The following is a 13,705-nucleotide window of genomic DNA, read 5'->3' as shown; positions in this document are numbered from 1 at the left end:
CAGAGTAAATCAAGATCTCAGCATATAACTTGTGGAGTGTCTTCACTCTCCTGAGAGACACTGACCTACATTCTATACTGAGAACCTCTGGAGGCCTGCAGGTACAGAGGAACCATCGTACGACACTCAGGTTTGGTGGGGCTGCAGATCTGATTGCTCATTAAATGAGCCATTTTCAAAGTCCCATATGAATGTGCAAATTAAACAGTCACATTCAGGCTATACCCAATGAGACGCAATTCAATTTTATTTCAGAGATATTCGAGTTAGCAGACTGACATCTGCACACCATATCCTCACCTATCATCCGTAAGTAAACAGTTAGGCATTAAGGATGAGAAATGATACAATACTGGACTTTATACACATTTTAGTGTATACTTCAAAACAAAAAGAAATAGTAAGCAATATTGTGTTTAAATGTTGTGGGCCATTGGGTTTAAAATAGGTTAAACAATTATTTAATTTCTATGCTGGCCATCAGATGTCAGCATTGTGCTTTGCTGATTTATTTTAGTGCTCCAGAATGATAAATAATGATTCACACACAAAATAACACACCTCAAGTTATATTTACATCATAAAGCAGTTCAGTTAAAATATCACACACAGTCATAAATCAAAATCATTACTGTGAACGAAACCAATTATTTTCACATGAATATAGTGTTTTGCTAAGTACCTTTTATTGGTTTTGGTTTTATGTAATGCTGACAACATCAATGCAAGACATTAATGTCATCCAGATCTTGGGAGGAGAAGGTCTTGTTATTTTTTTTTTTACCTGCAGACACCATGACAGAATTGCTTAAATTTAGGTGAGCAAATGCACATCTTTATACCTATATTTTCAATTGTAAATAAACAAATTCCTATGTAAATACTGTTTACTGCTGAATCATATGCACAACAGTATATCCGATCAATTCCGTGAATTACACCTACATGGAGTTCAACAATTTCCTAAATATACAGTATGAGCAGCAAATCATTTTATACATCCATAAAAAGACCTTCATCAAGGAGAAATACACACTAAGGCATGAGGATGAAACACCCTACAGTAAACATGACTTATCTACAAGAGACACGCTGATATGTGGTGTATGATCACATTAAGAGGACGTATTAGCAGCTATTTGATTCAGTTATTTAAAACATCTTGTATTAAGGTAGATCAAACTGTTGACAGATATTTTAAAGCCTGGTTAGAAAAGCTTATTTAGTTTCACAAACTCTGCCTCATCCTTTATGAATCAGCTGCACAAATGTAGATAGACAAGAATATGTTTGCAGAAAAGATATGGTAGGGGACTATGTAAGCGTATTTAAAAGACAAATGGAATGGTAACAGCCCAGATACAAGGAGAAAAGGAGAACTTGGACAAGAACAGCCATTGCATTTAAAAATGCTTTACCCGTCTTGGTACGACCATGTCGCTGGCTTATTCACTCCAGAGGACAGTACACTACGCTAACCTGCAAACACTTGTGGCTGAAGGGGAGGTGGCAGCCTGTCGTTCTCCACATTCTCTGCATCGATCGCGGATGCTCGTGGTTTGATCTCTAGTGGATATCGCTCCAGGATTTCCTGCACCTCGCGGGCCACGCTGTCCTGCCATTCTGCCAGTTCGGTCTGCAGGTTCTGTGCCCCCTCGATGACCTGCTGCTGTCTTTTCTCAAGGCTGGATAGGAGCTTGAGGTTGTGATGGATCTGGCTAAGTGCTGGGTTGACACGGGTACCACTCTGGGGCCAGGCTGCAGGATCGTCTTGCCTTCGAGGGGAAGCCTGACCGGACATGTAGCGCTCAAAGTCCTCAGGGCTGAGATTCAACGACTGGGCGTCCAGCTTCTCTATGAAGGCAACGGCACAGCACTGAGGGGAACACGCAATGAAGATGAAAATGAAGAAAATACAATGAAAAGGAGCGTAGAAAAGATGTGAATAGAAAAGATTAGACTACACTAAACAGTAAGGTTTATTCGCAATTGGCATATGACTAGCCAGCCTCCAAATTTCAGAAGTAATTATAGTAGCCTCAAACAGTATTGGGACACTTTTGCCACACTTAAATGGATAGTACACCTAAAAAATTTAATTTTGCCATAATTTCTTCACCCTCATGTTGTTGCAAACCTGTATGACTTTCTTTCTTCTGTGGAGCACAAAAGAAGACATTTTAAACAATGTTGATAACCAAATCGCTTCCTATTGACTTCCATTATATTTTTTGTCCATACAATGGAAGCCAATGGGAACCAAAACTGTTTAGCTACCAACATTATTCAAAATATCTTCTTTTGTGCTCCACAGAAGAAAGAACGTTATACAGGTTTGCAACAACATGAGGATAAATTATGACAGATTTTTCATGGGTGTATTATCCCTTTAAAAATCCCTTTATTAATGCCATTGCATTAGATCAGTGGTTTTCAAACTTTTTACTGGGGACCCACAGCTCTGCACATTTTGCATGTCTCCCTAATTTAAATGTGCAGAGCAGTGGTTGAAAAAGTTTGAAAACCACTTCATTAGATAACAAAACATTAAACCATGGGGCATCCATTTTAAAGTAGAACAAGTACACTTTTGAACCTAAATAATCCACAAAAATAGATTGTTTGGACATTGTAAATTATTTCTGAGCTGCTCAAAATTATGTGTGGACCTACGAGGTTGGTGAAGTAGTATCCGTCCTCTCCGGTCATGAGTCTTGAAGGGTTGCAGAAACGTGTGATGTACTGGATGTTGGACTGCAGCCGTGGCGGGTTGGCTTTCAGCACAATATAGATGAGGGTGGGTAGGAAGTCATCTGCAGAAGCTGGTTCGTTCTTGGTGACCCTGATGGCATTGAAGATATGCTTGCTGCAACTGGTGATGCAGGCAAGTTTATCCCTGGGCACACGCTTGGAGTCCATCTCAATGATATCTGAGGTAGACAAAATAAGAAGAAAAAAATCTTGTATCTTGATGGAAGGAAGAAAAAAACAAAAGTAGCAACTAAAAGATAAAATAGTACCATCCTTGCAGACTCACCAGTGATGGCTTTGACTACACTATCAGAGACTTCAGGAATCTCCTCATCCACAGGGACACACAACATCTGAATGGTGACCCAGTGTAACGCCCTGGAAAACCATTATTTAACAAATAAATCAAGAATGCAGCTTTTAAAGATGAATGGCATAAAAGAATAATACCCATTTAAGGAATTTTCATGTACAAACAGCAAGTTGACACTGATGGAGCACGTTTTTAAAATATCAATATTAAAATGTAAAACAAAAATGAAAAATATTATTTTGGTAACTGACAGAAATAAGTTTAAGCTAAAGTACTAAAATGACTTGTTACTTAAACTAACAATGAAATAAAAAATAAAGCTAAAACCTAATATTAAGAGATATAGCATATTATAATGGCATATAAACAATACTAAACACTGGCTGACCGAATCCTGTGCTGGGTGGTCAGGTCTTTTTTCTCATCATCTGAGGTCTCTGGACAGAAAACACTCTTGTAGAGTCGAGTCATGATGTATTTTTCCACTTGGTCCATTACTCTGTCCACTTTCTCAGAGGAGCCTGAGGAAAGAAGAGCCATCTGAGGTTTATATTTGCAAAAAAGAATTAATTTGGCTTCTGACAAACAATTGTAAACCATAAAAAAATCAAGTGTATCTGTACAAAAATGTAAATGATCATTATGGTCCAATCAGGACAGCTGCTTCTACTCATATACAATAAAAAAAATCCTTTAGATACCTCACATACTTGTGTCTTACAAACAAACATGAAATCAGTTTATTACATAACCCCACTCCCACATCACCATGCTGGGAGAACAATGAAGTTTCTTAGGTGGTTAGCAGATATGGTGGCTGACTCTGAGTGATTTGCCCCAGGGGTTGTTATTGTTAACTAAAACTATTAGAAATCGTTAATCGTTGTTAACTAAAATAAAGCTTAAATGAAGTAAAATATAAATATTAGATTAAAAAAAACTTTTAAAATGTTATATAGGGAGAGAGATTTTTTTTTTTTTTGCAACTGAAAAGTTCATGTTCAAGTAAAATGACTAAAACTGAATTAAAAACTAATTAAAATAAATAATTACATAAAGCACAAAAGTAAAAAAAAAAAAAAATTACTAAGACTAATATTATCAGTCGTCTTATTTTTAATATTTAAAATTTGGGTTTTCAAACAAAAAATAATAAACATTTTTATAGATAATTTATAAATTTGTCTTGCTCTAAAACAGAAGTGCCTAAACTTTTTAGTATGAGGGACCAAAAATCCAATTTGACTGTGGGCCAAAAGTAAATGCATTATTAAAGGTCAACAGAGACCCTGGTTTGGACATCTCTGCTCTAAACAATACTGTTTTATGCTGCAAAATGCTTAAAATGGACAACACTGGACTGCAATCTCACTCATGTTAATGTTCCAGCCTGACCATATTTAAAAAAAAAATTATATTACCAATGAAAAGGTTTCATTTTGTAGAAACACTTGTTTCCCAATCAATTCTACTTCCCTTAACAATCGAGTCCAACTACATACAAATATCATTAAAATACCATTACACAAAACAATCAGTCAGCAGATTAATCAGATTTAGTATTCACTCTAATGGATTCAGCGAGTATTTCATTTAAATGATTCAAACCATTTGACCAATTCAGTGCTGCCAAGTTTCTCCGAAGCATGAATTCTACCTTTAAAATAATTCAAGAGTCGGTCAGACATGCCCTGATAGAAGTCCTGCACACACTCAGACAGTTCTTCAGCACTGAGATCCTTCAAATAAGAACAAAAACAAAAGAATATGTTTACTTAAATGATTAACATGATCCAAAGATTGCTGTGGGCAGGTAACCCTGGTTCTCACCTTTTTATTTCCCATGCTCTCAATGAAACCACGGCTCTGCTTGTGGATCTCTCTGCCGAGCTTCTGTAAGGGCTTGAGAAACTCCACAAAGTCTCGTGACACACGATCAGTCTCGATGCTGGACTGGCGGGTAATGGAGGGACTGGGCGTTTTTCCCTCGTGGCTTTCTGAGGAACACAAATAAGTGATAATAAAATGGGATATTAAAATGGATCAGATGAAAATGGATAGTTCAGAAGTTAGTTTATCATCACATAATGTCACGTGAAATTAAGTAATAATTTCCCATCATTCTTACAATGAAGCAGCCAATCATCTACAAGAAACAGTTTCTAAGGCTGAATTACACATGACATTCTGCACAGAATAATGAAAAAACCCATTGAATAGATAACATAAAATTTTAAATTTCATATATTCACAAGATGACTTGCATCCCATAGAGACAGAGCAACCTTCTCAGAAGTAGGCCATTCTACTGAAATATTGATCTGTTACCATGCCAAATACCTTTGACATCAGATCAGAGTCAAAGTCAGTACTAGAGTAGCTGAATGAATTAAGAGAATTCTGGTACCAGCATGCTTTGGCTAAACTCTACACAAACAGACGTTCTAAACGCTGTTGCACCTGTCTTTCTAAACGCCCCATTGACAGTAATAGAGCGTTAGAAGGGTTTCAGCCTGAATGCATGCAGCTCATATATAACACTGATGCATTGGTTTGTTTTCTGTGATTTATGCTGGAGGGCTACAGTGATGTGGCACTAATACCCACCTCTCAGCCTTGATACCAGAGCTGCCACCAGATTGACAAGAAAAAAAGAGGAGGACGCATGACAATGAGACAGTGAACATGAAAAAATGGTAGGGTAAATTCAATCATGTCAACAAATACACACTATGGTACAGATCAGGGCAGTATGTCACAAAGAACAGCTAAAGGGGAACATAAAATAATTGCTGTACTTTGTCAGATACTTTTAGCAAAGACACTCTCTTCAACACAGAACATCAAATCACACAGAAAACAGCGGTCCACCTCAGAGAAGACAAACACTGCAATCTCCACCCACGTTCCTTCGGTTCTCATAACCCCAGATTTTCCTTCAGGCTCTGTCTGTTACCTTCAGTGGGAGAAGCCATCTCCCAGGGTTGGGTAAAAATGCCCTTCAGATCCCTCAGGAGGTTTTCTCCATGGCTCTCCCTCCTGCCCTGCAACTTCTCCTCTTTCTCTCGTTTCTGACTTTCTTTTTCGGGGGGGACTAAAACACCCAGGGTAGGTAATGGAAATGGGCAAAAGGGGGTGAAATGGATGAAAAATGTGGCAACAGGAGTTCAGATGAGAATATAAAGTGAAAAAGAAAGAGAAAAATATGGGAGAGGTGGGGCGGAGATCAGACAGAACGGCACAACAGCAACGAGATGAAGGGTGGATCACTTGGTCAAATAAAATCATCTTATAAGAACACGGTAGACAAATGATAAAATGATATGATAGCAAATGAATATATAACTGTATCAAATCAAGCAAGGATGACTTACACTACCGTTTAAAAGTTTGGGGTCAATAAAAAAAGAAAGCAAGCAAGAATGCATTGAAATGATCAAAGATGACAGTAAAGTCATGTTAAAAATGATTTCTATTTCAAATAAATGCTGTTTATTTTAACTTTTTTTATTCTAGAATGCTACAAAAATGTATGAAAAATATGTTTTCAACATTGATAATGACAAAAAAGTTTCTTGAGCACCAAATCAGCATATTAGAATGATTTCTGAAGGATCATGTGACACTGAAGACTGCTGAAAATTCAATTTAGGAATAAATTATATTTAAAAATATATTAAAAAAGAAAACTTTTCACAAAATAATATTTTTTTACTTTATCTTTGATCAAATAAATGCAAACTTGGTAAGCAAAAGTTTTTTTTTTCAAAAACATAAACTGTACTGATCCCACTGATCTTTTGAATGGTCTACACTTGATGTTTCAATGATAAAGCCTTTTACTTACCAACATTCAGTTCTATTAAAGTAATATTAACCTAGCATAAATTACTAATTGCTGTTTGGATGTTGCATGTAGACAGTTTAAGGCTTTATCAGAGAGACGCCATCCAATGGTAAAATCAAACTGGGACTATGTATGATGATGAGGGCAGACATTTGCATATGAAATAAGCATGATTTCCAAAAGAAATCCAGAAGCAAGGGTGTGTGTGATTTTCTATTTTGGGCTCTGAGGGAAAAGTGGTGACGCAGGGAAAATCTACAGCCCTGACAAGTCTGTAAAGCTCCACTGTATTTTAAATCAGTTTTCACTTGTCCAACCAAATATAATATTCATAAAGCATATTTTGTTCATCCAGTCGAGGACATCAGCCACCGAATCCTACTGCAAAACAACAGGAATCACACTCATATCGCTCCAATCCCACCCTCCTTGTACCTTTTTTAGGGGCCGTGCGAGAGGAGGGGCTGAAGAACTTCTTTACGGTGGTGACCTTACGGGTCTTCTCGTTGGTTTTCTTCTCCTCAAACTTGGAGAAGGTGGAGAGAGAGGGCTGAGAATGGGACTGTGGAGGCTGAGTCTGAGAGGAACTGTGACTGCTGGCATAAGCCGCCTCCTCTTCTCGCTGCAGCCTGTGACAGGAAACACATCATTACGGCAGTCTGTCTGAACATAATTTCTGCTTTGTGAATGTATTTTTTTACTTAATGCGTGATCTAGCTGCTGTTTAAGACTCACTTCTCAGCCAAAGCCCAGTCCTCCTGGATCTGTCTCTGCCGAGCTCTCTGGTACTCCTCCCTCCAGCACTTGGAGCATAGGCCCTGCCATGCAGCATTGCCATAGTAACCACAGCCTTTCTTACACAGCAGCTCTGATTGGTCCACATGGATCCCCCGTCGCTCTGAGCGCTGACTCATAGTGTCCCTTTTATCTAGGTAAAGAAACATGTTTGATATTGTGATCTGAATTTGCATATCTGCTCTGCAAATCATGCAGCAAGACAACAGGAGTCAGGTTACGTAATGTACTCTGCAAAGACATGCAGAACACATCAGAGATGTCAACACAGCCATTTAAACGAGATAAGATGACTCATTTAAAGACTTTGAGCAGACCTGATAATGAAACTATGTGAATATCAGATATTCATGCTTAGATTTATATTTCAGAGCTGAGGGGGCAAGTAAAATAGCGAAATGCATAGTTTTAATAACTATACAGGGGGTGGGCTTGGGCAGTTAATCTGAATTTACCTAACGTTAAATCACTGATGTCTAAATTACACGGAGAATGATTAAACAACCAATGACGCACTCAATCTCAATCGAAATGAAAAATTGAGCAGTTCAAACGTGTTTGATCTTGTGTCTTTATAGTTTCATTGAACACGCTGATCAACTTAATTTAACATTTAACATTTAACACATAACATTAAATTCCGAGTATTACATATACTGACTTCGTTCAATGCCGGGATGTTGCAGCTTAAACATTCATTAACTGTCTAAAAGAGGGTCTAAAGGTAACCTAGAAAATACATTATCGACTGAAAATAACAAAGAATGCCATTCAATCCGCCGGAGGCAGACACGTCAAGCTAGCAAAACAGCTACATGGCTAAAAACAAACGCAACAGCTCATTGTCAACAAGATATATAGTCTAAAGAGATAACGAACAAAACATTTAAAATAAGGGCAAGTTTTAGTATTTAATGTTAATCTACCTGACAGCGACAGATACCTCGTCTACGGTCTCTTCTCCAGGGTCTCAATTACATCATCTCCTCGCGACTGGTGTATTTGTTGTGTGGGCGGGGCTAAATGTGGGCGGGGCTCGGAATGTCAACATTCCCTGACAGATAGCGTACAGATAGCGTAGAGTAGTTCATCCTCTTTTGTGCTTTTGTTTACTAAACTGATAAATGAAGCATTCTTGTAAACGTTTAGATGTGACAAAAAGGATCTGCTTTTAATAAATTGCAAAATATAATGTTTATTATCAGCACAATAAGAGCCAGTACAATAATGCAATACAAACAACAGTATTCACCAAATGTACAACAGAAAACAAATATGCATCGATTTAGACTTGAGCAACAAAGTAAACTGGGTAAGACTGAAAATAAATCCCAGTTTGGATTATCAAAAGCATTGTAATTGGTTTAGATATTCTGCTGCCAAAACACAGAGAGCTCATGCAACTTCATGTGGCTTTCACAGCTCTCACCGATGAGAGACAGATGACTAAAATAATATGCAATTGTTGAGGGATATGGCAAATTAAAGCATGGACAAATGCGTTTGGCAGCAGAAAATAACTTCATAAAGTGTCAAAGTAGCAAAATAGGCAATCTAACCTGTAATAAAGTGACTAACAGTGTTTAAGTAAAATTTTAAATATACTCCTTTTAATTCATATTCAGGACATATTTAATCTAGCTCATAAACTTATTCTAAACAAAGAAAAAAAAACCTATTTTGGGCTCTCCTTTGAGAACAGTTCATTTTTTTGACAAATCAAAACTTGTATGCTTGCCTAGTGATGTGTGGTTATTTTAGAAGGCTTTTTGTGAAATATTGAGTGGCTGGAAATACCAGACAAGACCTTTGTATTCTTGTTAAAGTCACTATCTGCTGAGATTGCATGATCTAAGGTGTTCATTATTGGCAACATGACACAGATCAGGTCCTAAAAACACAGATAAGTCATGAAAAACAAATGGGGTAAAATCATTTTAAAATACTGTAGGGAAATAAAAGGTTTCCTTCTTAAGAAATACATCACAAACAATTTCCGAATATGGGTCCAGTTGACTGATTCTTCAATCAAACTATTAATACATTCCATACATCTAACACAGAAACAAACTTAAGAGATGTCATATTTAGAACAGAAAACACTGTTTCACATAAGTTTACTTCCTCTGAGGATGATTCCAGAAAATCCCTTTAGAACGACAACTGAACAAAACGATTCCGGGATTATTCTAAACAAAGTAACTTAAACAAATACTTACAAAAACTAAGGAATCAATAGAGCTGCCCATAAAAGAAATTTGGGGATGCAAACTGGAGTTTCATGAAGAAACAAAAGAGCAAATGCCACAATAACATCCATCTTGTTCAAAAGCTTGTCATTATTCCTGCTCATTTCAAGTAGGACTCTGTGATCCTGCTGGTTTCATGTAACTGTAGACAGCGGCAAACATCATTTGCTCAGACTTGCGCATATTAGTTCTTGGCAAAAGAAACACCAGGTAAAACACCTCACCTTCACCACCAGGTGATTTTAAATTCATAGATTGGCCTTTTGCAGTAGTAGTGGTTGATGAGGTGTTTGTCACACACGCCGATGCATTGCTGGTCAGCAGAGATGCCACGCTCTGCCAGATCACTTACTATGCAGTGAAGAAGGTCATAAACATCTGCCACTGCCTCCCACGGCCCGAAGGACACGTCAACTTCACAATGGTGCTCAAACAGCTTGGCCTCACTCTCCGAGCGCTCAAATCGAAGCGAATTGAACAGCGGTCTTTCATAAGGGGTGATGGGCATCTCCTCCTTGTACACACAGATCTTCAGTTTTGCAAAACGAGCCTTCCTCTGCATGGCACGAAGTTTTGCAATCTCCACAATCCGCTCAAGATTTTCTGGAAGAAAAGGGGAAAATTGTTTAGTCAGCTGGAAACCCCACCCCTTTTTATTATTTGTATTTACAATTTTTATACTACCTTTATAATAGGGCAAAAGATCAAGAAAAGCCTGTCGCACTTTCTCTCCGGTAAGTGGCTGCGTGTCTTCCAGGCTTTCCAAAAGAGGCCCAATAGCATAATACTGAGCTTCTCTGTGCACCGCACGAACACGGTCCCTCTGAGGCAGCTCTCCCTCTCGCAAGAAATTCAGAATATCCCTAATGCCAGACAAGTATATATAAGCAGGTATATCAAGCGGTTATTTAAGTAATCCACTCATGAAATAATAAAAACAAAAGCTAAATTCAGATAATCAAATTGTTTGCTTTGCATTTTTGGGTACTAGGCACCAACCATAATCAGATTCACTAATCTAAACACTAACCCAAAATATGCTCCGTCTCGGTCGATGAAATATCGTCCCTCTGCATCCCTGGGAATGTGGTGGCGACCACTAAACATGGCGGCAAGCATTGTGTCCTCATAACGTCGCAGGGTGGACAGTCGAGTGGTAAAATATGTACCTCCTACATTCAGGGGGATGACCTCGGGGAACTATGGAGAGAGAGGGGAACAACAGAAATAGCCTTTTACATAAGTCTGTTAAGAATTAGTAATGTTTTAAGTCTTTTATGCTCACCTAGAATGCATTTATTGATTTAAAAAAATGGAAGATGTGTTCCTGTCTATGCAGGGTCAGAAAGCTCTCTGATTTTATCCAAATGATCTTAATTTGTGTTCCGAAGATGAACGAAGGTCTTACAGGTTTCAAACGACATGAGGGTTAGTAATTAATGACGGAATTTTCATTTTTAGGTGAACTATCCCTTTAAAGGTCACATGATCCTTCATAAATTAGTCTAATGGTGATTTGGTGCACAACAAACATTTATTATTAGTATCAATGTTGAAAACAGCAGAAAATCAGGATGCATTTTTAGCATTCTTTGATGAATATACAAAGGGAGCAGAATTTCTTTGAAATATAAATCTTTTGAAATATAAATATTTTACTGTCACTTTTGATCATTCATCCTTTCTTGCTAAATAAAAGTATTTCTTAAAAAAAATGCCACATACTTTTGAACGGTAGTGTATAAGACATATCACTGTACTAAATATTAAAATATTGTGCACGTTAACTTTTTAACTATCTACTAGCAGTGCAGGATCAGTCCCCTCCCATGTTCATTTGAATGCTGTTACATGTTTAAATTCTCTTAAAACCCGTTGGCAATGATAAACAAAGGTGTTAGACTAATCATATTACACATCTTGACAGGTCACGCTGCGTTTATCAGCAGTGACACCTTTAACACAGACCTTGCAAAACACGATTAGTTTAATCCAGTCGATATGATTTGATAGACGTGTGATGTGAACCAATCAGAAACGACGTCCACCCGCCCCACTGGGATAAAGCACCAATCCGCTTGCAGCAATCGGGAAGCAAGCACGCTCAATACATCTGTTGCCTATGGAAACGGTTATGATTAAGCATGAGAAGCTGGGAAACTTTGACACGGCTCCTCCAGATGATCCTTTGGGAAAAAAAATAACATTAAGCGGACGAAACGCAGATGAACGTGGACGTTTTAACTTGCATTTAACTTCTGTGCAGCACACTACAACTACTCCGTTATAAAAATAGCCATTCTTTTTGAAACCTCGGGGACTTACCTCCTCAGGTGCGTCTGAGGTGCGAAGGGACTTCCCTAGAGTCAGGTTAGGGACAGGTATGGCTGGTTTGCGATACTCCTCTTCCCCGTTGTCCGCGCCTGACATCGCATCTCCCTGTTCCTCAGTGTCACTCGCAGCCGAAAACACCACCATCACTCTCGGCTGAGGAGGGACCGTCCGCCCCTCCTGCGCGAACCTCCTCACCCGTGATGTTGCCATTTGGAGCGGAGCTGCTGCGCTAAAGGAAAGCGGACGCGGCTCTCCGTTCGGGGTTTCGCCTGCTCCATTATGCTGCATGCACACACCCACAGCAGGTCTGACACGAGCGTCGATCGAGGGCCGCACGCCTCTGTCAGCGACTGTTGTGATGTCCTGGAGGACGGCCGAGCGAGAGGTGTGGTCTGTAGGCTTGTCAGGTGGATGTGTGAGGCTGCTGGAAATCACGTACGCAAGCTACGTAGCTGACAGCGTGCTGCTGGAATGTTTTCTGCTGCGTGTTCCGCTACAGGCGTAAACACGAACAGAGATTTGCAAACGTGCGTAATTTGTGTACACGCACGCAGTTCATCAGGCGTCGCTTTTATGTAGGGCAGAGTTGAGATTAGTTACATATTTATTATAATAAATATATAACTGCCAATATGTGACCCTGGACCACAAAACCAGTTTTTTTTTTATTGAGATTAATAAAGTGAGATTAATACATCATCTGAAAGCTGAATAAATAAGCTTTTCATTGATGTATGGGTTGGCTGAGATGCAACTATTGGAAAATCAGGAATCTGAGGGTGCAAAAAAAATATTTACGGCAGGAAATGTACAAAATATCTTCATGGAACGTGATCTCTAATAATATCCAAATGATTTTTGACATTTTTGACCCATAGAATGTAATTTTGGCTATTGCTACAAATATGCCGTGTGATTTATGACTGGTTTTGTGGTCCAGGGTCACATATAATGCACACGATACAATACAATCGCAGAAATACCCATATAAATATGTATTCACTGACATTGAAGGGGAAAATTATATAGCATACAATATGTATTTTGTTCAGTTATGAATTGAGTGGTTCCAGAATAGTTTTAGTATTTGGCTAGCAGAACGACAAGGCAGTTCCAGTGCTGGTTCGGAGCCAGAGCCTAGTTTCAAACCGGTTCTTTGTATGCCAAACTTCTCTGTATCCTCTCGAAAGCGGTGGAAGAGCTGGGTCTGGAGTGGTCTCCACCGGAAGAGCCATCTCGCAGCCGTCTGGATGAGTGGTTCCTGCCGGGACGCCGTCAGGCCCCTTGTCAGCGATCATCGCCGTTCTTCCCTGAAGTTCACGATGAGCTCACAAGATGAGCCCCCTACTCCGCTCGTACTTCTGCTTCATCTGTCCTCACCACAGTCGGCGGCGCTGAAGAGAAAGGGTACGAGAA

The 13,705-nt window shown here is 38.9% G+C and overlaps 2 protein-coding genes across 7 annotated transcripts; both read right to left on the bottom strand.

Annotated features, from left to right (window-relative positions):
- Nucleotides 1-224: 224 nt before the first annotated feature.
- Nucleotides 225-8,724, bottom strand: LOC306865994 (rab5 GDP/GTP exchange factor-like). Of its 6 annotated transcripts, none has more exons than XM_079410919.1 (11): nucleotides 8,633-8,717; nucleotides 7,647-7,839; nucleotides 7,347-7,540; nucleotides 6,021-6,158; nucleotides 5,672-5,692; nucleotides 4,895-5,061; nucleotides 4,722-4,803; nucleotides 3,453-3,585; nucleotides 3,038-3,129; nucleotides 2,674-2,930; nucleotides 225-1,876 (listed from the first exon to the last, which is right to left on the bottom strand). In XM_079410919.1, exons 2-11 carry the CDS (start codon nucleotides 7,823-7,825, stop codon nucleotides 1,475-1,477), a joined length of 1,665 nt encoding a protein of 554 aa, XP_079267045.1. In that variant the 5' UTR covers nucleotides 7,826-7,839; nucleotides 8,633-8,717; the 3' UTR covers nucleotides 225-1,474. The 6 variants fall into 6 exon arrangements, with proteins under 6 accessions (XP_079267045.1, XP_079267046.1, XP_079267047.1 ...); XM_079410920.1 differs by having other exon boundaries at nucleotides 8,650-8,680; XM_079410921.1 differs by lacking the exon at nucleotides 5,672-5,692 and having other exon boundaries at nucleotides 8,633-8,724.
- Nucleotides 8,725-8,853: 129 nt separating this feature from the next.
- kctd7 (potassium channel tetramerization domain containing 7) lies at nucleotides 8,854-12,700 on the bottom strand. The gene is made up of 4 exons (XM_079410282.1): nucleotides 12,281-12,700; nucleotides 10,986-11,155; nucleotides 10,640-10,818; nucleotides 8,854-10,558 (listed from the first exon to the last, which is right to left on the bottom strand). The coding sequence occupies exons 1-4, from the start codon at nucleotides 12,575-12,577 to the stop codon at nucleotides 10,182-10,184; spliced, it is 1,023 nt and encodes a 340-aa protein (XP_079266408.1). The 5' UTR covers nucleotides 12,578-12,700; the 3' UTR covers nucleotides 8,854-10,181.
- Nucleotides 12,701-13,705: the final 1,005 nt, after the last annotated feature.

The sequence above is a fragment of the Barbus barbus genome (genome assembly GCF_936440315.1).
Source record: "Barbus barbus genome assembly, chromosome: 47".
NCBI classification, from domain to species: Eukaryota; Metazoa; Chordata; class Actinopteri; order Cypriniformes; family Cyprinidae; genus Barbus; species Barbus barbus.
The sequence above is the reverse complement of the archived record's forward strand: the minus strand, read 5'-3'. Positions and strand labels throughout refer to the sequence as shown.